At 35.0% G+C, this 23173-nt stretch overlaps 1 protein-coding gene across 6 annotated transcripts in view; it reads right to left on the reverse strand.

Annotated features, from left to right (window-relative positions):
* Positions 1–23173, reverse strand: part of NOX4 (NADPH oxidase 4) — a 188063-nt gene that overhangs the window by 104437 nt on the left and 60453 nt on the right. For all 6 annotated transcript variants that reach the window (XM_077867383.1, XM_077867381.1, XM_077867379.1 and 3 more), the window contains 3 exons: positions 5740–5956; positions 3366–3530; positions 2990–3052 (listed from right to left, as the gene is read on the reverse strand). In XM_077867383.1, coding sequence (XP_077723509.1) covers positions 2990–3052; positions 3366–3530; positions 5740–5956 — 445 coding nt within the window. The remainder of the gene's footprint in view (positions 1–2989; positions 3053–3365; positions 3531–5739; positions 5957–23173) is intronic.

Here is a 23173-nt window from a genome sequence, read left to right on the forward strand (position 1 = left end):
ATACCCTCCCAGGCACAGAATTCATCAGTGACAGAGCTGGGGCTGAATTGTCATGTTCATGTTCTCTGTGTAAATACTACCATTTTACATCACACATAATTGTTCTCCTTTTCTCAACTCTGATTCCTACTCCCAGTTCCTCTTCTGTGTTCCCTTTCCCTGCTTTTCTCAGCTTCCCAACAGAGCCTACAGCCAGCCACAGGGCTATTACAGCGCTTACCCCAATCACCTGCTTGGGAAGCAGATCAGGCCAATTGGGAGCCCTTATGCCCTACATGGCATTCTTTTCCGAATTTCTCCTTTTGCCCTGGGAAAGAAAGAATCCTAGGATGACCGAAAGAGACTAAATCTAGAAGCCTCTTCTTGGCATGTACCATAAGACAGAAATTCTTGAGGAGCATAAACATTTTCAGTGATACAATGTACGCTAAAAAGTAAACTATCTTCTCTATTTTTACTAAAGCTGGGTGATGAGAACATGGCAGATGAGAACATGGCGGTCCATTATACCATTTTCTCTATTTATGCATACGTTGCGAAATACTTTTGTAAAGAAGAAAAGCAACCCCCTTTTCTCTGTATTTAACATTCCACAGCTGCCTTTCTTTCTTATTCCATATACTCTATTTAATGCTATGGTGAAGAAATTATTTTCAAAATAAAGTCTCAAGTTGCACACCTTAAATATATACAATTTTTCATTTTTTCTTTTTTTTTTTTAAGATTTTATTTATCTATTCATGAAAGGAAACACATAGGCAGAGGGAGAAGCAGGCTCCCTGCAGGAGCCCAATGTGGAACTCGATCCCAGGACCCCGGGATCACAACTTGAGCCAAAGGCAAACACTCAACCACTGAGCCACCCAGGCACTTACAATTTTTCATTTTTCAATTACACTTCGATAAAGCTGGAAAAAAAAAAACCACAGAGTCGAACACAAAAAAGGATTAACTTTGGAAGTAAAATATCCTATGACCCCCAGAATAGACCAATTTTTTTTAACTACTTAAAATAAACATACCTGTGCACTTTCTCCCTATTCCATTTTTTCCCTTCTTTTTAATGTTATCAACTTCAGATTTATGGGATGCATGAAATTAGAGAAATGGAAATGTATCTTAAAAGTAGCAGAACTAAACACGGTGCTTCTGACTGTAGTGGATGCAATCATGTGAAAATGCCTTCATGATTCAGCTGAAACTTCATAGAGGAAGGTTTGTTCATCACATTTATTTGCCATGGATCCTATGGTCTCAGGGAACTACGGCCATATTAAAGCATATCGTATGACGTGCGTATCCAAGAGCAGTGAAGGGCATGATGCGGCTACTTGGCTCCTGGTGATGGCTGCGTCCTGGACTCTGAGGTCCCAGTTTTGAATCTTATTAGGGCAACTAAGTTTTCACTATTCCTCATAACAACACGTTTCCCCTCTCACTCTAGACAACTGCCCACACAGCACCAGATGAAAGGTGAGGCAGGGTCTACCCCACTGCCCTCCCCACTCTCAAATAAATAAATTTTTAGAAAGAAAAGAAAGAAAGAAAAGTGGTTGCCATTTCCAGTACAGCCCCACCCTTAGATCCCAGCATTAGGAACCAGTGATTTTTTTCAGTCCCCCATCTGTTCAATTTGATTTGCGTAACTTAAGCACTTAAGCATATATTTAAACATGTGGGTCCTGGATCCTGTTCTTAGTTACTTTTGCTAGAAATTGGAAAAAAAAATCTCAGTTTCCATCATCAATGGGAAATACTAAATAAATTATAGTGAATTATGCAGTCCTTAAAAAAATGAGACAGGGCATGTGCCTTTGGCTCAGGTCATGGTCCCCAGGTCCTGGGATGAAGTCGCACATCAGGCTCCCCGCTCAGTGGGGAATCTGAATCTCCCTCTACCCTACCCCCTGCTCATTCTCTCTCCCTCTCTCTCTCATGCTCTCTCTCAAATTAATAAAATCTTTTTTTAAAAAATGAGGCATATGCAAATACAGTAACATGGAAAGCTGTCCATTATATATTATTGAGTGAAAAGAGCAAATTATAAAATAAATGATCCAGCAAACAAATGTCAAACATCTATCTATGCCTAAGTATATAGGAAAAGGTCTGGAGGAATATATGTCAAATTCTGAGAAAGAGGATTGAGGGCAGCCCCGGTGGCGCAGCAGTTTGGTGCCGCCTGCAGCCTGGGGTGTGATCCTGGAGACCTGGGATCAAGTCCTATGTCTGGCTCCCTGCATGGAGCCTGCATCTCCCTCTGCCTGTGTCTCTGCCTCTCTCTCTCTCTCTCTCTCTCTCTGTGTTTCTCATGAATGAATAAATAAAATCTTAAAAAAAAAAAAGAAAGGATTGAAAAGTGGGGAAAAATGAGGAAAAATGAATTGTATACTTTCTGATAATAGGCTTATGCTATATTTATAATGTAAAAAAAGAATGTTAAAAAATGTCGAATAGGGCTAAAAATATTTGGTAAAGCCATTATTTAGCCAGATCTTCACCTGCCCATTATTTATTCCATTTTATTTTTCCGACTTTATTTTCCCTTCCCTCCCCCACACTTTGGACACCAAATACTACAAACTTTTTCTTTTCTAAACACTGATTGGATTTTTGTATGCTTCCACCTCAACTCAGAGTACCCTCTTCATCACTAAATTCAATCTCTCCAAATAAAACCATACATAGAATATTTTGGTACATATTTCATAAAAGGAAAATGTAAATATCCAGGAAATTTTCCATATTTCAAATCATCAAGCTTTAATACATTTTAAGTATTGCTTCCTGAATTGTAAAGTGTTTGAAAATAATAAATAGCTACAAAGTTTCTGAACAGATAATATTTCTTTTATTTTCTAAATGGCTTACTTGAACATTTAGGTTATTATGATGTCCTTGAATGATTTTTAGAGTGAAGTAAAATACACACACATAAAAGAAAAAGATGTCACTATGAAATTATAAAAATCAAAAACAAGTTTCTTACCATTGTGAGGGTAAATGGATGGTTTTCTAAGGCAGACACACTGGGACAATGTAGAATAATATACTAAAAAGCAACAAACATAATTTTTAAATGACCAAGAAAGAAGTTAAAGTATTCTAATAATGGCACGAATACTAATTTTCAAAAATGATTTAAGGATAAAGGGAATTTGGGGCACCTAGATGGCTCAGACCGTTAAGCATCTGACTCTTGATTTCAGCACAGGTCATGATCTCAGGGTTGTGAGATCAAGCTCTGCGCTGGGCGTGGAAGCTGCTTAAGATTTCCCCTCTCTCCCTCCCCCTCGGACCCTCCCCTCCTAAAATTAAAATTAATAAATACATTAAAAAATAATAGTTGCTGAACACTGACTCACCTGACCAGGTCTTGCTTTAAAATTTTCTTTGATCATTCGGATTTCCATGACATCTGAGGGATGACTTATGACCGAGATGATGGTGACCGGTTTATTGCTCCGGATACACCTGTAAAGTCTTTCAGCACAATACAGGCACAAAGGTCCAGATATCCAAAGCCAGGTCTAATGGAGAATTTTTAAAATATACTTTAAGAAATATTTGTGTTGTAGGAATATTTATATCCTGTTCAATTGTTTATTTCATACATTATAGTAATGGCATTGTAATCTGTATTTTAAATAACAAAATGCAAAGAAAAGTCAGTAAAAACAAAGATGCTCACTACAACTTACTCAAACAAGATTAAACATAAAACAAAAGAAGTGACACACTAACAGGTATGCACACTTTGCTTCATATTTCCTTCTGTGCATGCACAGTAAATACATAATACATGTATATGCAATATCTTCATCTAAAAAAGAAGGGAAGTTAAATTTCAAATAAATCTAAAGATGATTTTAGAAAAAAGAAGTACCAATCCAATGTTTGTTTAAAAAAAGAGAAAATCCTGGATATGTGTATGAATTTTTAACATATTAAAATGCTTTATTTTTTTAAGAGTAATTAGAATTCTTCAAAATGTCAGGTAAGGTTCTTATTAGAATTTTTTTACTTTTATTTATTTATTTTTATGTGAGTGTAGTTCATATACAATGTTATATTAGTTTCAGGTGCACACCTTAGTGATTTGACAAGTTTATACATTATCCCACGTTCACTATAAGTGTAGCTACTATCTGTCCCACTACATCACTATCATAGTATCATTGACTGTTTTTCTTATGCTATGCCTTTTACTCAACCCTGGGTATTTTTAATGCATATGACATGTATGTATAATGTACACATACATAATGTATATACAGTGTAAAATATGTATATGAACATATTTTAAAATAGAAGATATACTAATCATGTTGCTTACAACTTTTACATAATAAAAGTAATATGAACAGAAGGTATTCTATAGAATTTGAAAGTGTACCAATTTTGAATGTGTGCTGGATGGATAGCCCTGATCCCAGGGTAACTCACTGCATACTCTCAGAATTATAGATGCCTGTCCTGTGTGGCCAATTCTCCTCTTAGAAATGTACATTATATTTACCTCATCACTGAGAGGCCTCTGACCCAAACTTATTTTAATGGTTACTTTTTAAGATCTTATTTACATGGCTATTTCAGACCTTTTCCTTCCATGCAGATTATGCCTCTTCCTGATATTTACTTTGATGCTGTGTGAGTAGCAGGCATCACAACAAGCCTTGCAATACAGCAGGCTTTCAACTTTGAGATAGTCACTTACTTTTGGAGCATTAAGTTTCACAGAAGTAAAACAGGTATCACAGTACCTGCCCTACCTAACAGCATTGTGTGAAGCCCAGAAAACTTTGAAAATTGCAAAATCTATTAGAAATCTTGAGGATTATTATTAAAAAGTAAACACAAGGCAACACACTCACTCCAGAGTCATCTACAAATTCATTCTACTTTTTGACTCCTCTTTCTTCCCTTCTGAAAAAAGACATTCAACATCACTGTCCCATACTACCACCTGCTACAGGCAAAGAGTACAGGGTGTTAATTCCCACATTGGCAGCTCCCATACCCACATAGGAAGATTAGGGCTCTTATGGAACCACTCGCCGGGTAATTTGTGCAAGAAGTTTTCCAAGAGCAAGCATTTTAGTCAAACATCTGGTTTTGTACTCTACTTCTGCCATGTATTATTGAAGAATTTGCTCGAGGTATTATATGTATGTAAGCCATAATTTCATCTTCAGAAAATTAAGGATGATAGTAATTGCTTCAAAGGGCTATTGTGAATATTAAGAGAAATTATGCCTGCAGTACCTTTTAGCATAGTACTTAGCAGATAATATCAAACATTTGACAACTTGATTTTACAATTTATTTAAAATATTATACATAATATCATACCATAATATTATTCTATACCATAATAATAATTACTGTATTAGTCCTTTTGCTATTGTTTTTATTATCCAACCTATTTTTCTCAATGGCTAGGGAAACTATCCTTGTCACCTCTCCTTTGGCAAGTACCATTGCCACAGTATGCAAAGATCATATAGTCAGGTAAGCAGGAATTTTCAATATCTTGTAATATCATAGGTCTTTCTCCTTGAACTGCCAGATGCCTCTAATGGAAAAATAGATGCTATCTTGCAATTGAAACATCCTGAATTGTTCTATAAGAATAATTGCTTTATATACCTTCAAAAGCATGTTTAAATGAAATGCTGATGAATTATTATGGAAATATGGACTTTAAGGAGACCATCAAAGATATCAAATTAATCTGACCTGTGGAAAATTAGCTTGGAACCTGGGCTCTTCCATACAAATGTTCACAGATCTGTTTTGGGTAAGTTCATCTGGTTTCGAAAGTCCTCCGGGGAAAGATTCATGAAAATGTTCTGAGCGATAGTTTGGTAAGTGGATATTCTGGTAGCGGGTTCCATTAATATTGATGCAGCCAGGAGGGTGGGTATCTAAATTAGCTTGATACTTCAGCAGCCCTCTGAAGTTATATTAAGGGAAAAAAAGGAAGATGAAAACGAAATTGAAATCAGAGAATACAGTATAAGAAAATAGCCTTTTTTTCTTATTAACTTTCCACAACATTATTAGAAGTAATTGAGAAATCCTAAGACTTAATAAATTCTTTACTATGGGACTAAACCAAGAGTTTTAGTCCTTAAACAAATACCACAAATATATAATAGGAAAGAATATATCAAGCTTCTCAACAATTCTTGAATTGCACAGCCTTTATTTCAACTCTGTTAGGTATTCATATAATCATATGAATGATTATATGATCATCTAACCAAAACACCAGTTTCACTTCAATAAATACTATATGATGAGTACTTTTGCTGTATCTTCAAACACAAATGGGAGAGTATAGGGATCATATTTGATTTGGCTAAGACTGGATAAAACAGGCCTTGTTGATTGATAGAGATATAGTAAAACAAAAAAAAAACAAACATAATAACAGGAACTGGACAGGAACTGGAAGCTTACATCACCTTTGGTCCAAAAATAATTAATGTATAGCAATTAGACCCCACACATGTTTATTTGTCAATTCTTCCATAAACAAAATCACATAAAAAAACTAAAATAATCAGGCAAGAGAGCCTACAACCCTAAAGTACCATTCTGATTGTTTCATATTTTGTGACCTTCTAAGACCAACCATTCAATTTTCTGTGGTTTGTGTTGTTTTAAATAAAAAGATCTACCTCAAGAGGATACTGCACCAAGTGATAGATTGTGCAGAACATCAGAAAAGATCCCTACTGTATAAGCAAATCTTGAAGAAAAAATAAAGATTTTTGAAAAGCATTGGAAATCCATCAGTGTGTTTTTATTTTAAAGAAATTAAAATTTGGATATTCAAAACTATTTTTCCTAGTTAGCTAAGAATGTATTTTTAAATTATTCTTCAGGTTACCAAATAATTAACTTTAGTGCATTAAAAAGAGTATATTTTTAGTACATTACAGTTATAATGATTTTATTATTTTACAAATATAATATTTTGAAGCAACAAAAAATATAACATGAATAATAAGACTAAGGAGGTCCAATATATGAAAATTAGAAAAGCAGTGGCCAAGGCAGTCTTTGCTGGAATTCACTATCCATTCAACATGATCATTCTACTTTTGCTTATGTTCGTTCCTTTTCTCTCTTCTTTTTTTAAAAAATATTTTTTTTTATTTATTTATATGAGAGAGAGAAAAAGAGAGAGAGAGCAAGCACACACACAAGCGGGGGAAGGATCAGAGGGAAAGGGAGAAGCAGACTCCCCACTGAGCAGGGAGCCCAATGCAGGGCTCAATACCAAGACCCTGAAATCATGACCTGAGCTGAAGGCAGAAGCTTAGCCAACTGAGCCTCTGAGGTGCCCTTCTCTCTTCTTTTTATATTACTTTCTTTTGTATAGCTAATCATAATGAAGTCATTAGAGAGCATATAGTATATGTTATACTATGTATCTAAGTAGCAAGACAGCATTATATAAGTGGCAGTCCATACACTCATATTTTATTTTATTTTATTTTATTTTATTTTATTTTATTTTATTTTATTTTATTTTTATTTTTTCATACACTCATATTTTAAAACAATGCAGTAAATATGGCATAGGTACAGAATAAATTAATGGTTATTATAGAAATGTGAGCAAAGTACATTCACAGAATTCTAGTCATATAATACAATCATTGTGGTATTATACTTGGAAAACCTATGAATTTGATTCAGCTTCTATTACAAATATTTACCCAAACCTGTTGCTCCTACTGACCATCCCAAGGTTGACAGGTGGGTAGGCTAAAATATCAAGCATTTATTTTACTGGCCTGAAACTGAACAAGCATTCGCATAATGCACTTGACACTACTCTAGGTGATTCCTACAAAGCTCAATAAGGAGTCAAATCTGGTTGCTGAACTTCTAAACACTTAAAATCTAGGTTAGAACACATCTTGGGAGAAGCTGAATGGAAGTCAGATCACAGATAATTGGACTAGAGTATTTTAATAAGACCTTAGTAATGTATGGTAAACATCAGGCTCCAAACAGCAATTTACATACATTTCACATTATACACACAATTGCATGAAACAGGAATTATTATTCCCATTTTATAAATTAAGAAACTAATGTAATAAATTAAATAACACTGCAGGGTCACACAGCTGGTAAGTGGCAGAGCCAAGATTTAAACTCAGTTTAGGGGATCCCTGGGTGGCGCAGCGGTTTGGCGCCTGCCTTTGGCCCAGGGTGCGATCCTGGAGACCCTGGATCGAATCCCACATCCGGTTCCCTGTGCATGGAGCCTGCTTCTCCCTCTGCCTGTGTCTCTGCCTCTCTCTCTCTCTCTCTCTCTCTCTCTCTCTCTGTGACTATCATAAATAAATAAAAATTAAAAAATAAATAAATAAATAAATAAAATCAGTTTAGTGCCGCCGGCAGCCTGTGGTATGATCCTGGAGACCGGGGATCAAGTCCCACATTGGGCTCCCTGCAAGGAGCCTGCTTCTCCCTCTGCCTGTGTCTCTGCCTCTTCTCTCTCTGTGTGTGTCTCTATAAATAAATAAGTAAAAAAATCGTAAAAAAAGAAAAATAAACTCAGTTCTAACTCAAATTCTACGCCCTTCATCTGTCACCATACAGCATGTTAGTTCACTGGATCCTTAAAACATATCTATGAAAAAGGTAAGGAAGAGGAAGATTAATATTTAAGAAAGGATGTCAGGGTTTTTTAAACATCTATTTCTCACTTAAACTTGAAAACAAAATAATCATACAGGATGTTTTGATGCCCATTACACAGATGAGAGACTTAAGGCTTTATTTAGGTTAGAGATTAACTAAATGGTAGTCTAAGCATGGGATTCAGAAACCTCATTCTAAAAACTTATATCATACAAACCAAACCACTTGGCTAAAGAAGTAGACATCAAAGAAGGAGGTTCAGAATGAACAAAAGTCTGGAAATACAGTCAGATAATGCGCATGCGTGTGTGTGTGTGTGTGTGTGTATTGGAAGAAGGCTGCTTAACGTTATGCAAAAGCATGGTCTTAAGTGTTCAGGTGGGTAGGACCCCATGTGCTAATGATCCTTAGAATGACAAACATTACCATGCAGTACAAATCTTCAGGCCAGCTCAGTCCAACAAAGTGTTGCTATTCTTGGTATTTCAAGGGATATGTAAGATTCCAAAATCCCTTTTAGGAGCGAGTGCCTAGTATGTCTCAGTGATGTGGGCAACAAGAAAGATCAGCATTGTCTGGCATATAGACAGAGTTCCATGTTCCTGAAAGCTCTTTTGTAGTTGGAAAGATTGCATTAAACTCTAGACATATATATTATGTCTGCTGGAATAAATTAGATACTAGAGATTCAAAACAATCATAAAACAATAAAAATCACATATAATACATAACTCAATTTTAACAAATGTGGTCACAGTGGAGTAAATGGATTAAAGAGATGATATATAATATTTATCTTTCAATCCAAATATATCCAAATATATCTAGTCTACATTTCTATTAAAAAATTTTCAGAATGAAATTATTTTAATGGGCACAAAAGATAATGTTAAAGACACATCATATTCTAAGAATGCATATTCTAAAAATTTCAAGAAATTCTGCACCAGTACAAAAAAAATTAGAATTCTATGTTTTACTAGTACAATGAAAGAGTAAGTTATTGCATTTAATTGGACTTGAAAAATAAGTAAAATTATTAGTTTGGTTAGAAGTATACTTCTTCCTTTTCCAAATCTATAACCAGATAGAGCTGTACATGTTTGTTCAATGCACACATTGGTCTTTAATTTCAGGGTGTGGTATATATGAAGAATGGAGGGTTGGGGGAAGCCTAGTACAGGGGTCTCTGATATGGCCATGGGCTGACAGTGTGCTCTTGGGCAGATAGCAGCTCCAAACATTTTCACTCATTCTAAGATGGGGCCACTGGTCTTTACCACACAAATTTGTTATAAAGTTTATGGAAATAGGCAGAAAGGCATGAAGCATCGGTCTGGTATGCCCGTTATTTATTCTTTCAACACGGAGTTCAAAATCTGCCAGTGTCCTTCCATGTGAACCCATCAGTATCTTTGCCATCTTATTTAGCCAAATGTAACCTGAGATTCTGTGTTTTTTTTTTTTTTGATGAGTGATATTTTTGTTATCATTGTCTGTCTATAGGTCTTTTCTATCTTATCCATGTTTCTTTGATGACAACAATTACAGAAGGAGAAAAAGAAAAGAACATTTTAATGGGGTTTTAAGACAAAGATAACCTATGCGACTTAGCTTGAGAGTAGCTCAAGATAACAGAGCTCTCAATTAAAAAGGGATTTTTCAAAAATATTTTAGAGAGAGAGAGAACGTGTGTGCATGTGCAGAGGTAAGGGCAGGAAGAGGAAGAGAATCTTGAGCAGGCTCCCAGCTGAGTGCATGCTTGTCTCATGCATTTATATAACCCTGTATGTCCATACTCACTGCCAAACCCTGTCAGCCCTCTAGCAAGTTTCTGGCATATAGTAGACCTTCAATGCATTTCTAGTGCATTGATTTTAAAAGCAAATAGTCACATAATTTGTTTGCATATAGCAAATGCATAGAAGTTAAAATAAAGAGAACAATCTTGTATGTGCTGTTGTTATCTTTCATAATTAAATGATAAATAATTTGAAAGGAAAAATGAGAAGGGGAAAAAATGTCCATGAATGATCAACGGTCTTGAAGATGATGATATAGCAGGGATAGGGGAAGAAAGCACACAGACAATTTAAGAATAGACATGCTTATTACTCATTTTTTAATTGTATTATGTTCCAAAGAAGAGATTCTGAAATATCTTTGGAATGTCTAGTGTTCTTCTATCGTGAGAAATCAAGGATTTTACAGTGTATCAAAATACATGGTTGTAAATGCTATTGTTTTTGTACTCATAGGGATATCAAGATGTGCTTTCAAAACTCAACAGCGTTTCAGAAAATAGATTTCTTTCTTTTTTTCCTTTATCCTCAAGAGGCATTACAGTTATACTACCATTTAAGTGGCAAAGTCAGAGAAAATAATACAGTACACAGAATAAATCCCATTAGGTTACAACATAGAAGTCATAAAAATATTTTATGGCAAAAATTAAGTATCACAAAATGCCATGCCTGCTAAAAAGGAGAATCACGAAATCATTTACTTTAATTGCATGTTAAAAATGTCTAACAAATGCAGTGTCACTTACGTAACCTTTATGTTTGTGATTTTAATCCTTTTTTAAAGTAGAGAAAAAAAAATCCTTGTCCTATGAGAAACCTACTTTTTTCCTATATTCTATAAAGAGAAAAATAGAACAACCTGTTTCTGACTGTTCTTTTTACTTTGTTTAAAGTACAAAAAAAAAAAAAGAGCTTAGGAAAACACATCCAAATTTATTATTTCAAAACCCATTGGAATTCACTGACTTCTGTGGAATCCACTATAATGCATACTACTTAAGGTCATGGATTTGTCCTGTGCCTCAGCTGCATTGCTGGTGCCTAGAACAGTGCCTGTAATCTACAGCAAGTGTTCAAAATATAATATATTCATTGAATGAATTCATGAATGACTGGAAGTATACATACAACTTTTTGTTTTGGTTGTTGTTAAACCACATGACACAGAGGGGAGTTTGAACTCATAGTCCAACTTCAAAAAAGATGTCTAGATGTTAGATAGTATTTAGTAGAGTAACCCATGTAAGCACATTCACGTTTGTAAGAAATACCATTAAATCAATCTGCAACTTATGTTATTCCTCTTCTTCCTTGATTATTGCTAAGTTGAACCTGAGATCTCAGCCCTGCCCTGACCCTGACCAATTCTAATCCAAGCACACAAGTTATCAAGGGAGTCAAGTTATCACCTACTTGTTAGCATCATATTGAAGTGAAGTGCTTTCCTAAGCTAAGGATCCAGCATACATCTGGGAACCTCTTAGCATTTGAGTACATATTGGATCAAAGCTTTTACTTCCATCCCCACTTTGTCTGGTCTAGACATGTCCTTGTCTCTTCATTCTTTCCTGGATGCTTGCTATGGATTCCTGAGAGTATTCACATCCTACAGCTTGACTGGAGCACATACTGAGACTAGCTCGTGCTGATGGTGTTGTCCAAGGTACAAAACTGGGCAGCACAGACAGCCAGCATTATGGGTGTGTGAGCTTTGCAGTCTCATGGAACCATGCTCTTAGAAAGGCCCTGTTCTGTTGCTATCTTGAAATACTTAAAATTTTTTTATCAAAGGGCCTCACATTTTCATTTTGCAGTGAGCCCTGAAAATTAAGTAGCCTGCCACAGACACTATGCAACTGGCAAAACTAATCCCTGGAGCCTAAGAATGCAGGATCAAGACCGGAACATTCCTTAAGTATGTAAAGTTAACAGGTCATTTTACAAACTTTCCTCAGCTGAAAAAGTGAGATAGTACATGTTCCTCTCGACTCCACAGGTATATAAAAGCAAAGGACTTTAATCTCTTGGGAAGAAAAACATGTATAAGCATCCAGTATTTGTTAGTATATGCTCTGCTTTCAGGCTTCACTAAAATGGCAGTGGGAATAAAAGAATTATTTCACATTTCAGAAAAACACTAAGGTACTAAAAATATTTCTTAAATGTAGCCCTTGTTCCTTCTCCTTCCTCCCCAACTTTTTTACTCTGTAGTGCCAGCCAAGACCACTTGTTATTATGAGTAAGATCCCAGAAGGAAAAGTGAGATTAAAATTATGTGAGAAAGTATTTGGTCTGAAACTCACTATTCCTATCCTCACAGTGGGGAAAAAGTAAACTCACAATTTAGATTCAAAATTTGTAAACAAAGATAGCTTCCAACACAAATGAATTTATAGATGTGCAAATGCTCTGTAAAACTATATCAATCCACTCATACATATGGAATCCTCATGGGAGAAACTGTCACAAGACCTCACACCTATGACTACCTGCTTCCAGGATAAAATATCAGCAAAAGTAAATTAATCATAAGACCTTAGTCCAGAATTGCTATACAGAAAAATTATTTTTTACACAAAAATGAAAATCAATGATATGAATGGGAAATTAGAAGTAGGGGGGAAAACATATCTTAAAGACCATAGTTGTACAGAATACTATATTATTAACATATGGAAATATATAAATATTATGTGAGAGAGACTTGAGTTCCAGATAAGAAAGACTTATCTTTAGTCTTCCTTCTTTAGGAATTGTGTTCTCTCTATATATATGGATGAAAAATTCAAAAGCCAAAAAGTGAAAGAAAACAAAGAGATGAATTTTTTTCTTCTGTGATCCAAAGAATTTTTAGCCACAGAATTACACAAAAAATCTCCAACAAAAATGTGCCAATCTGTAAGACAACCAAAATAGTCAAGACTTAAAAACTAATTCCTCTGGCACAGGAATTGATATACTAGTTATACCCAGAGAACACTAAACATAAGTAACAGTCCCAAAAATGGGAATCCAATGGCATTTAAACAAATACACAGATTATTTTTTATTATTATCTGCAATGCTTTAATAATTGAGGAACACTGGAAAGACCTAGAAGAACAACAAATTCCTAGCTAAGAGCCAATTAATACGATTTCACTTAATCCAGCACATACTCAATGATAACTTGGGAAATGGATTCCATTGGTAAAGATGGGTAAGAAACATTCCTATCCTCAAAAACACTGCAATTTACTTAGGATATATCCCTGCCATATTGTCTTTTCTCTTTCATATTGGAACTCACAGATACATAATGGGGTAGGGAAAAGAGAACACTGGACTTTTCTACCATTCAACCACTTCAGCTAAAGCCTGATGTTCTATCTTTTACATAAGATCTTATATAATAAAAAAAAAAGATCTTATATAATGTATACTATTCTGTACTTCTGGATATACGGTGTTTATGTGAATTTCTCTCTCCCCCTCCCCCCGGGTATTTTCAAGGAGTATATATGTAGGTTCTTTCTTTTCTTTCTGTGCAATTCCCATTCTCCTTATTCTCTATTGTTAGCAATGAATGACAGGCACTACTCTAAGGCTTGATAACAGGTTTGAAAAGATGTGGGCCACCTGTTGGCTGAATGAAGCACCAAAGACACAGTGTAACAAGAATACTGGTAAGAGTGTCTCTTCCACTGTATTTTTATTAACCCTAGGCTAGAATTCAGATTTTTTCATTGCTATTTTCAAGTTACCTGCAAGAATTTTGGATGTTAAAGTATCACATAGATATTATTTTATTATTAGACTTATTATAGTTATATTTATTATTTGCCATAACAAGGTTGAGCATTTTAAGAAACATTGATAAAACAATATGAAAGTTTCATTTTCTTCATACTGTCTTATGGGAGGACATTTCATCTTCAAAACCTTGAATTTATGTAACTTATAATAAAATTGAATTTCTTGCTCAAAACACAAAATACACATATATAATCACCAACTTTTACAGATAAATTAGACAGTTATCCCAGATATTCACATGACATGAATATATTGCATTCATAAGCAAGGTACCTTCCAAACCGTGTATAAATAATTCATTAATTCAAAAAAAGATGAGAAATTAAATGCATAGATTCTGGGGTCAGACTGTGGGTGGTGAATCCCCAGCCCTATCAGGCCCTAGCTAGTAGCTTTAAATAATCATTTCATTTAACCTTCTGTGCCTCATTTTCCCATTTGTAAAATGAGGATAATAAAAGTACTTACCTCATAGTGTTATGAGATTTTAAAAAAACAACTCTGTATGCATCTGGGGGATAGATATGTATATATATATATATGTATGTGTGCATAAGTTAGTGCTAAGAGCACATACTGAATATTATATAAACCTTGGAAATAATTATAACTACTATCATTATTATCCTCTAAAATGATAATGTGATTGATTGGCAGGTCCAAAACCATATTTATCAGGTAAATTCTCCTTACAGAAGCCCTCATGTGAAAAGAAAATTGCCCCAGTGTTTCTCATTTTCCCCACAATCTATTGTTTTTAACTCTGGATAAAACGGAAGTGGAGACATAAAATGTATAAATGTAATATTACAGCTCTCCAGTAAAACTCTAGCTTTAAGAGGCTTCATTTAGTTCAGTTACTTTTAACTTCCTTTGGGCCAATTACGGCTTTGGGAATTTAATAAAAGCTAGTGTGTGTGTGTGTGTGTGTGTGTGTGTGTGTGTGTGTAATGTATTAAATATAAATATATATATTTACATTCACACACACACATTGTGCATGGAGCGGGGGGGGGGGTGCATTCCAGGAATTCATGGATCCCCTTGCAGCCATTCAATGATTCCTGGAGATTATGAATCCAAGTAGAGAACTCCTACTCTACTGAAAGAGAAGTAGGACTTTGAGGTAGAAATAAACGGCATCACTTATAATAATTATGCACACCTACAGGAATTTAAGCATCTAGAAACTATTCAGAACAGGTTACCTGTATGTGTGATGGGTAGTATACAAAAGATTTAGCCATGACTGTCCTCAACCTTCCACTTAACATGGTGGAGGACATTCAGTTGTGATCTGTACTGTGGGACAAAGCTAGGAAAATCTACTGTGTCTATTATTTGAAGGTTCTAGGCTCCCAAATACTCATGTAGAGCCCCTATTTGAGGTAAAGTTTTGTTTTGTGATTCAGTCTCCCTAGAGCTTTCCCCTAATGTCTAGGAATAGAAAAGAATAACCGTTATGTCCTGGTTTATTCACAAGTCACTGCTTAACTATTAATAGGATCCCATTTCATTCTCAGAAGTGTCTAGTTTGGGCAGTACATTATATAGCCAATTAAAATCTAGAGGCAAGGAAAGGAAAATGGAAAAGAAGGTATGGGAAATATATAGTTCTTCCTCAGTGCTAGAATAGAATTGGCTTAACATAACACCTCTGGGCCTTTTTTCCCCTGGGCTTCATCAAGTTCCCACTGACAGGCGCAAACGCCTCTGACCAGAAGGAAGATCCCACAAGCCAGAGTGGGTAAAGAGAGCCCTCAGTGGAAATGGCTTCTAAAAGAGAAGATATTTGAGAATCAGCAACTTTCAACACTTATCCAAATTGCATAAACACCTCTATCCCCCAACAAAATGTTCATACTTTCCTCCTCCTAAGGGCATAGTAGAGGGAGGATAAGCCAGTACAATAAGCCTTACTTCATAAATATTTGTGAACTAACTGGCTAACTTCCTGAGCCTAAACTTCTATGAAGCTGACAGTGCCTCTGGGTCATTAATGTCATTGTTGACAAAGGCTTCCCACTGTGTTCGCCTAGTTTAAAGAATAAATGATTTTAGAAACATGCACATAGAAATCCATTCCTTTTAAATCCTCCTAGAAAAAAATGATTCAAACAATAAAATCACGCTCTACAATGAAGTCTTGCCAGCAAGTAGTCCCAAATGGCAAAGAGCTCTGTATGAAAGAATAATGTACTATGTAATATACAAATAATATATATCAATTTATATAATAAAATAAAGTCTGAGAAGTCCAGCAGAGCTAGCACAAAAATATTATTTACACAATTAATTGGCTCTCATTGCCATACATGCATTTAGGGAGGGCCTCCCCCCTCTCTTTTTCAGAATTGTCACATTATAATTCCTCTCTCATGTAAATAAAAAACTAAAATACAATCACTACCCACCTAACACTTCAAGCTAAAGCCAGTGGGTGTTGACTATGGTAAGATTGAGCGGCCAGGGTGCCAAATCTCATTTACAACGCATTCTCTCCACATGCCTGTCAAAGGAGTAGGGTTAGTCCTCAGCTGAGGCTCTGTGACGTTCATAATTACTTTTCCCTCCAATATCCCTTTCATCAGTAAGTGAGAATGGCAGTATATATCTCCTCCTGATGAGTTTTTCAAATGAAAATAAAGAAATGTCCAGTTACATTCATGTCTGAAAAGGGGAAACAGTTTTGGCTATTTTTCCTTAAATGCCTTCTGAATTGAAATATCTTTAATATAGCATACAAATAGCAACCTCCTAGAAAGGTGTATTAAAAATTAAAACAAAAAAATTCCTCAGGAGAAGGCTTGTCTTATAAGTCTCAAAGTAAACCTTTATTGTTAAAATCAACTGAAGTTTTGAGACCTCATAGTGTTATAAAAATTGTTGCCCTTTTAAGGAACATTCTTTGATCTGCTAAGCAGTTTTCATTATACTTTCATCAAATTACTTTATAGATAGGGAAATATGGGCTCTTCAAAAATGCTGTGTCTTTATAAAAAAAAAAAGATTCTTCAAACAGTTAAATATAGTTTCTTCCTAACATATCTATTAGTATTGGCACAAGTATATTTTTCCTAATACTTGAATATGTCAATATTATGCCTACATTGCTATATTTACTTATCTAAACCTGAAACAACCCTATGATGTAAGTGACTTTATTAATCCCATCTAATAGTTAAGGAAAAAGAAAGGACAAATTATCTGGCAAGATTGTACAGCTACTAATGATACACCTCGTAATTGCTGTGTTTTCTGACCTCTTAGAAAGGAAAATTAGCATATTTTAAAGATACATTTGACCACTGACTGAGTTTAGTGTATATGAAATTTTTTTTAGGGTGCCATGCAATAGATTTGCTTATAAATAATTTAAAAATCTAAAGTACTGGTAACAAGTATGAAAATTGTGTTAAGCTAAGGGCATGGGTAATCATGGAACAAGACAACTGGTTCCTAAATAATGGCTATAATATTTGGAGCAAAAAATATAAACTTTCCACGTTGCCAATGTCACATCATATACCTCAAGAGCACCACACTTAGTTTGGTTTAAAAGGGATACAAGGGAAGTATTTCAAACTGCAGCCCCCCTTAAGTTAGTGGTGAAAAAGGTGGATTCAGGAATCTGGTCCCTGGGTTCAAACCCAAACTCGTGTACTAATTACCCATGACTTTTAACAAGTTACTTCGCCTACCACTGCTCCTGCTCTGTCACCTGGACAATGAGAATAATGATAATAATAATAACAACAACAACAACAGCAGCAGCAGCAACAGCAGCAGCAGCAGATTTTACCAGGGTTGGGATAATTTAATGACATCAAACATTAGTAAGGTATAAGCTAGTTCTCAGTGAATATTAACTACTAATATATATATTTTTAAGTTTAGAATAATGATGAGACTTGAAATATCAACAAGCAAGGAATAGATGGAACAGAATTTGAAGGAGAAGGCTCAATGTCCATGGCCCTACAGAGTCACAGACACTGAAATCAGTGAATTAAATTAAAGTAAAATTCTGGTTCAAAAGAAAACGAACTTTGAAAATTAGAGCTTCTCAAAGACAAAGTAGGCTTTTCAAAATTAGATATTTACTTAGATTGTATGGGAGACTCAAGGCATCTTATTCGAGATTTCTTTTAAGCTTCCTTCAAAATTTGAGATTCTATGAAAACAAAATTGACCTTCAAAAATCATTGGAAGCAACTGCTCGTCCTATTACAAAAGTCTGCTTAGGCAGAGAAATCAGTTAACAATCTCTAATTGCTTCATCCCCAGAGCCTAAAATTGTCTAATATTTCTGGCCTACGTAGATTCTTCAATTCTGAACTACTAGAATTCTTGAAAATAAAATGTGTTTATACCTGGAAAATAGGCAGTCTAAAATTCTCTCTAGTTCTTCCAACTGATGTTTTAATGCCAAATTAATTACCAATCTGGGATACTAAAGATCATACATTATATTGTTCCTCTATACCTTATTATAGTACTTAGCACACTGATGGAAATAGCACATGCCCAGAAAATACTGATTTCCTTTCCCTATCTAAAGCACATTCTTTAATAGAAATTTCAATACAAATCCAAGTAATTTGTTTTCAATAACTGCACTTTATTTACTCATATAACCAAAAGCTAGAGAATGAAATTATCAAGGTATTTCATAAGCAAAGATGTCTAAGTTCTCAACATTGGCACAAATGATAACAATAGATTTACTTAGATCTTTTATCAATAAAAGAATTTTTTGAGAAATGTTCCCTTTTGAAAAAGCTGTAAGATTTACCACTAGTAGGTTTTCCCATACCAGACGCATAATCTATGTGGCATCATTCAAAATTTAACTTCAAAAGGTTACAAACTTTAGTTATAAGATGGATAAGTTATGAAGATCTAATGCACAGCATAATGACTATAGTTAACAATACCATACTATGCACTTGAGATTTCCTAAGGGAGTAGATCTTAAACGTTCTCACCAGAGGGGAAAAAAAAAAGATAACTGAAGTGCTGGATGTGTTAATTCAGTTGGTTGGGGTAATCATTTCACAACATATATACATATCATCACACTGTATACTTAAAATATATTGATTTGCAATTTATAATATACACATAATTTTGTCAATTTTACTTCATAAAAATTTAATTTCATAAAAAATGTATACTATGGAATGCTTAGGGGATTATATATTTGTTTAATGATGCTGATTTCAGTATTAGAATAATTGTTTTTTACTTGTTTGTAACAATTAGATTGGTATGAGATTAATTATATAAAATTCACTCTGCAGATGCCTTTTGTTATTTATTTGCATAAATTAAATTCAATTTCTGTTTATGACCCTTGTTCTACAAAAATAAAATCAAAATTTAAATATGCCTCCTTTTATGTCCAAAAAATGAAGAAAGAACTCTCAATACAAGCCTCTTGAAACTTAAGAAATCTGTCTGAACTCCTGAACCTTTAAAAAAAAATTGACTATTTTGAATTACAAAGAAACAGATATTTTAAGTTTTAACTTAGTACAACATAAAGGCAGAAGAATGCATAATTAATTACACGAACAAATGATTGCATTTTTCTCTCATCTGTTACAGACAGATGAGAGAGACCACAATCCCAGATAAATCAAGATGTTAACCTTTAAAAAACATCTTAACACCAAATTCTTGGCACAGATCTTTCTAAAAAAAATTGAACCTAGTAGTAAAATAATATGAGTTTTGGAGTCAGAGTGGTTGTATTTGAATCCAGGATCCATCCGTTAAACTTTATTTAGCAAGTTACTTATTGTCTCTAAACTTCATTTTTTCTGACCTGTAAAGGGGGTTTAATATTATTATCCTTGTAAAACTATGATTCCCTGAGGACATAAAGCTTCCCTATGAAGACATAAAAATTTCTTAAATCATTTTGAATTCAACCCTGGCACACAGTAAGCATTATTAAATTACTGTTAACATTAGTAGCATCTGCTTACTCATGGTTCATTTTATGGTAATAGCCCTGACAGGCAAACAAGTCATTTAAATAACAGAAGGTAAACAAATTTTCTGTACTGAGAGCTTTCTTGATGTCCTAATATTCCATAGAACAGATTACATATTTTCCCTCCACAAAGGGAAAAGAACAGAACCCAGAGCTTCCTCAGACCATGGCCATCTTTGTGTGGCAGGAATGACAACTAGATAATAATGTGTGGCCATGTTTCAGATGCTCTACAACTGTATGTTCTGGAACCTGGTACAGAACAAATTGAGCCAAGACATACAAGAGAGACCCATATAATACTGCTCTCTAAGCCAGCGGTCTTCAAAATCAGAGGGGGGAAAAAAAACATTTTGAACATGTACCCTGAAATAAGTAATTTATGTATACAACCTACTGTACTAACAAAGTACATTATAAAAATACTCTGAGGAAAGGATTAACAGCAGATCTGAACAGTTCTCCAAACACTGTCTCCCTGGAAACATTTTGGGCCATGATAAATAGGGAATGCCAGCTGTGTTTCCAGGCAACATTGTTTATTCTTGGTGGAATGCATCTAAACCAGGGGGGCTATGAGTGAACTATAAAATCATTCAGGACTCACAGACCTCAGTTTCCTGTGTGCAGTGTGTTCTTACAACTGAGGGCATCCCTTGAGGAGATAAGGGCTGCTACTGAGATACTGGTTCTGTGGAGCATGAGCCTCACGCAAGGCAAGGTAGTCCATGCCTACCTATGTGGTTTATTCATCTTAAAACTGAGTTACCACACTGGAGGGAAGGAAGAAGAGGTGGGAAATAACCCTAACCAGCCAGAGGGATCCCCACAGAAGAAGGACCTGACATTATCCTATTGACCTTCTATGATTCCTGTCCTCTGTTATTCTATTCAATCAAGTGAACCTCATGCCAGATAATGGCCTATCGTGTCATATTAGTGTGAGTCTCAAGACAAAAGCATGGTCCACTCCAGTGATCATGCAGTTATATGCATATACATATGTATTATTTCCTTACTGTAAGCTAATGCGTTATTTTAAGCACTGTATCTTTGAGTAAACTGCTTGGGTTGACACACTTTTCAGAATATTGGGGGTATATTCCTTGTAATAAGCTTAGGATACTTTCTTTTTTTCCTTTTGATTTTCTGCTGTTTTTGACAGAAACTTGTCTTTGGTCATTGTAAACCTCTGGCTTTCTCTACAACTATTATTATAGCTAGGCCTTTTTACTTTGTTTTTATTTTTATTTATATATATTTATTAAGTTTTGTATTTTAGTTCCAGTAGAGTTAACATACAATGTTATATTAGTTTCAGGTGTACAATATAGTGATTCAACAATTCCATACATTAGTCAATGTTCCATAAACCCTGATGTTTATAGCAGCATTATCAACAACAGCCAAACTATGGAAAGAGGTGAACTTCCATTACTGATGAATGGATAAAGAAGATATGGAATATATATATTTACTCAGCAATCAAAAATGAAATCTCCTTTTGCAACAATGTGGATAGAACTAGAGCGTCTTATGCTAAATGAAATAATTTAGTCAGAAAAAGACAAATATCATATGATTTCACTTAAGTCAAATTTAAGAAATAAAACATGAACACAGGGGAAGGTAAAAAAAGAGAGAGAGAGGTAAACAAACCATATAAGACTCATAACTACAGCAAACAAACTGAGGGTTGCTGATGGGAATGCACAGGGAATGGGTGAGGTATTAGGGAAGGCATCTGTGATGAGCACTGTATGTATTCTATACCATATATGTTAACTACAATTTAAATAAAAACTTGAAATAAAAAAATAGTAAGAGCTCATCATTATGCGTGTACTCTTTAATCCCCATCACCTATTTCACCCATCTCCCACCACTTACCCTCTGGTGACCATCAGTTTGTTCTCTAGTTAAGAGTCCGGGGATCCCTTGGTGGCTCAGCGGTTTAGTGTCTGCCTTTGGCCCAGGGCATAATCCTGGAGACTGGGGATCGAGTCCCACATCAGGCTCCCTGCATGGAGCCTGGTTCTTCCCCTGCCTGTGTCTCTGTCTCTCTCTCTCGCTCTCTGTCTCTCTCATGAATAAATAAATATATTTTTTTAAAAGTCTGTTTCCTGGTTTCTGCCTCTCTCTTTTTTTTCCTTTGCTCATTTGTTTTGTTTCTTAAATTCTACATATGAGCCAGATCATATGGTATTTGTCTTTCTCTGACTGACTTACTTCACTTAGCATTATATTCTCTAAGTCCATCCATACTGTTGCAAATGGCAAGATTTCATTCTTTTTTATGGCCAAATAATATTTCATTGTTGAGATATATATACATTTTCTTTATCCATTAATCTATTGATGGACAGTTGAACTGCTTCCATAGTTTGGTTATTGTAAATAATGTTGCTATTAACATAGGGGTGCATGTATAGCTTTGGATTAGTATTTTTTTATTCTTTGAGTAAACACTCAGTAGTTTGACTACTCGATCATATGGTAGTTCTATTTTACTTTCAAGAAACCTCCATTCTGTTTTCCATAGTGGGTGCACTGTGCACTGTTGCATTCCCATCAACGGTACAAGAGGGGTTTCTATTATCTCCATATCCCTGCCAAAACTTATTCTTGCTTGCTTGTTTTAGACATCCTGGCAGGTGTGAGGTGATACCTCATTATAGTTTTTTTGTTTTTGTTTTTGTTTTTTTTTTTTTAATTTATTTACTTATGATAGTCACAGAGAGAGAGAGGCAGAGACACAGGCAGAGGGAGAAGCAGGCTCCATGCACCGGGAGCCTGATATGGGATTCGATCCCGGGTCTCCAGGATCGCACTCTGGGCCAAAGGCAGGCGCCAAACCGCTGCGCCACCCAGGGATCCCCCTCATTATAGTTTTGATTTGTAT

This window comes from Canis aureus, chromosome 23, assembly GCF_053574225.1.
Source record: "Canis aureus isolate CA01 chromosome 23, VMU_Caureus_v.1.0, whole genome shotgun sequence".
In the NCBI taxonomy this organism is placed as follows: Eukaryota; Metazoa; Chordata; class Mammalia; order Carnivora; family Canidae; genus Canis; species Canis aureus.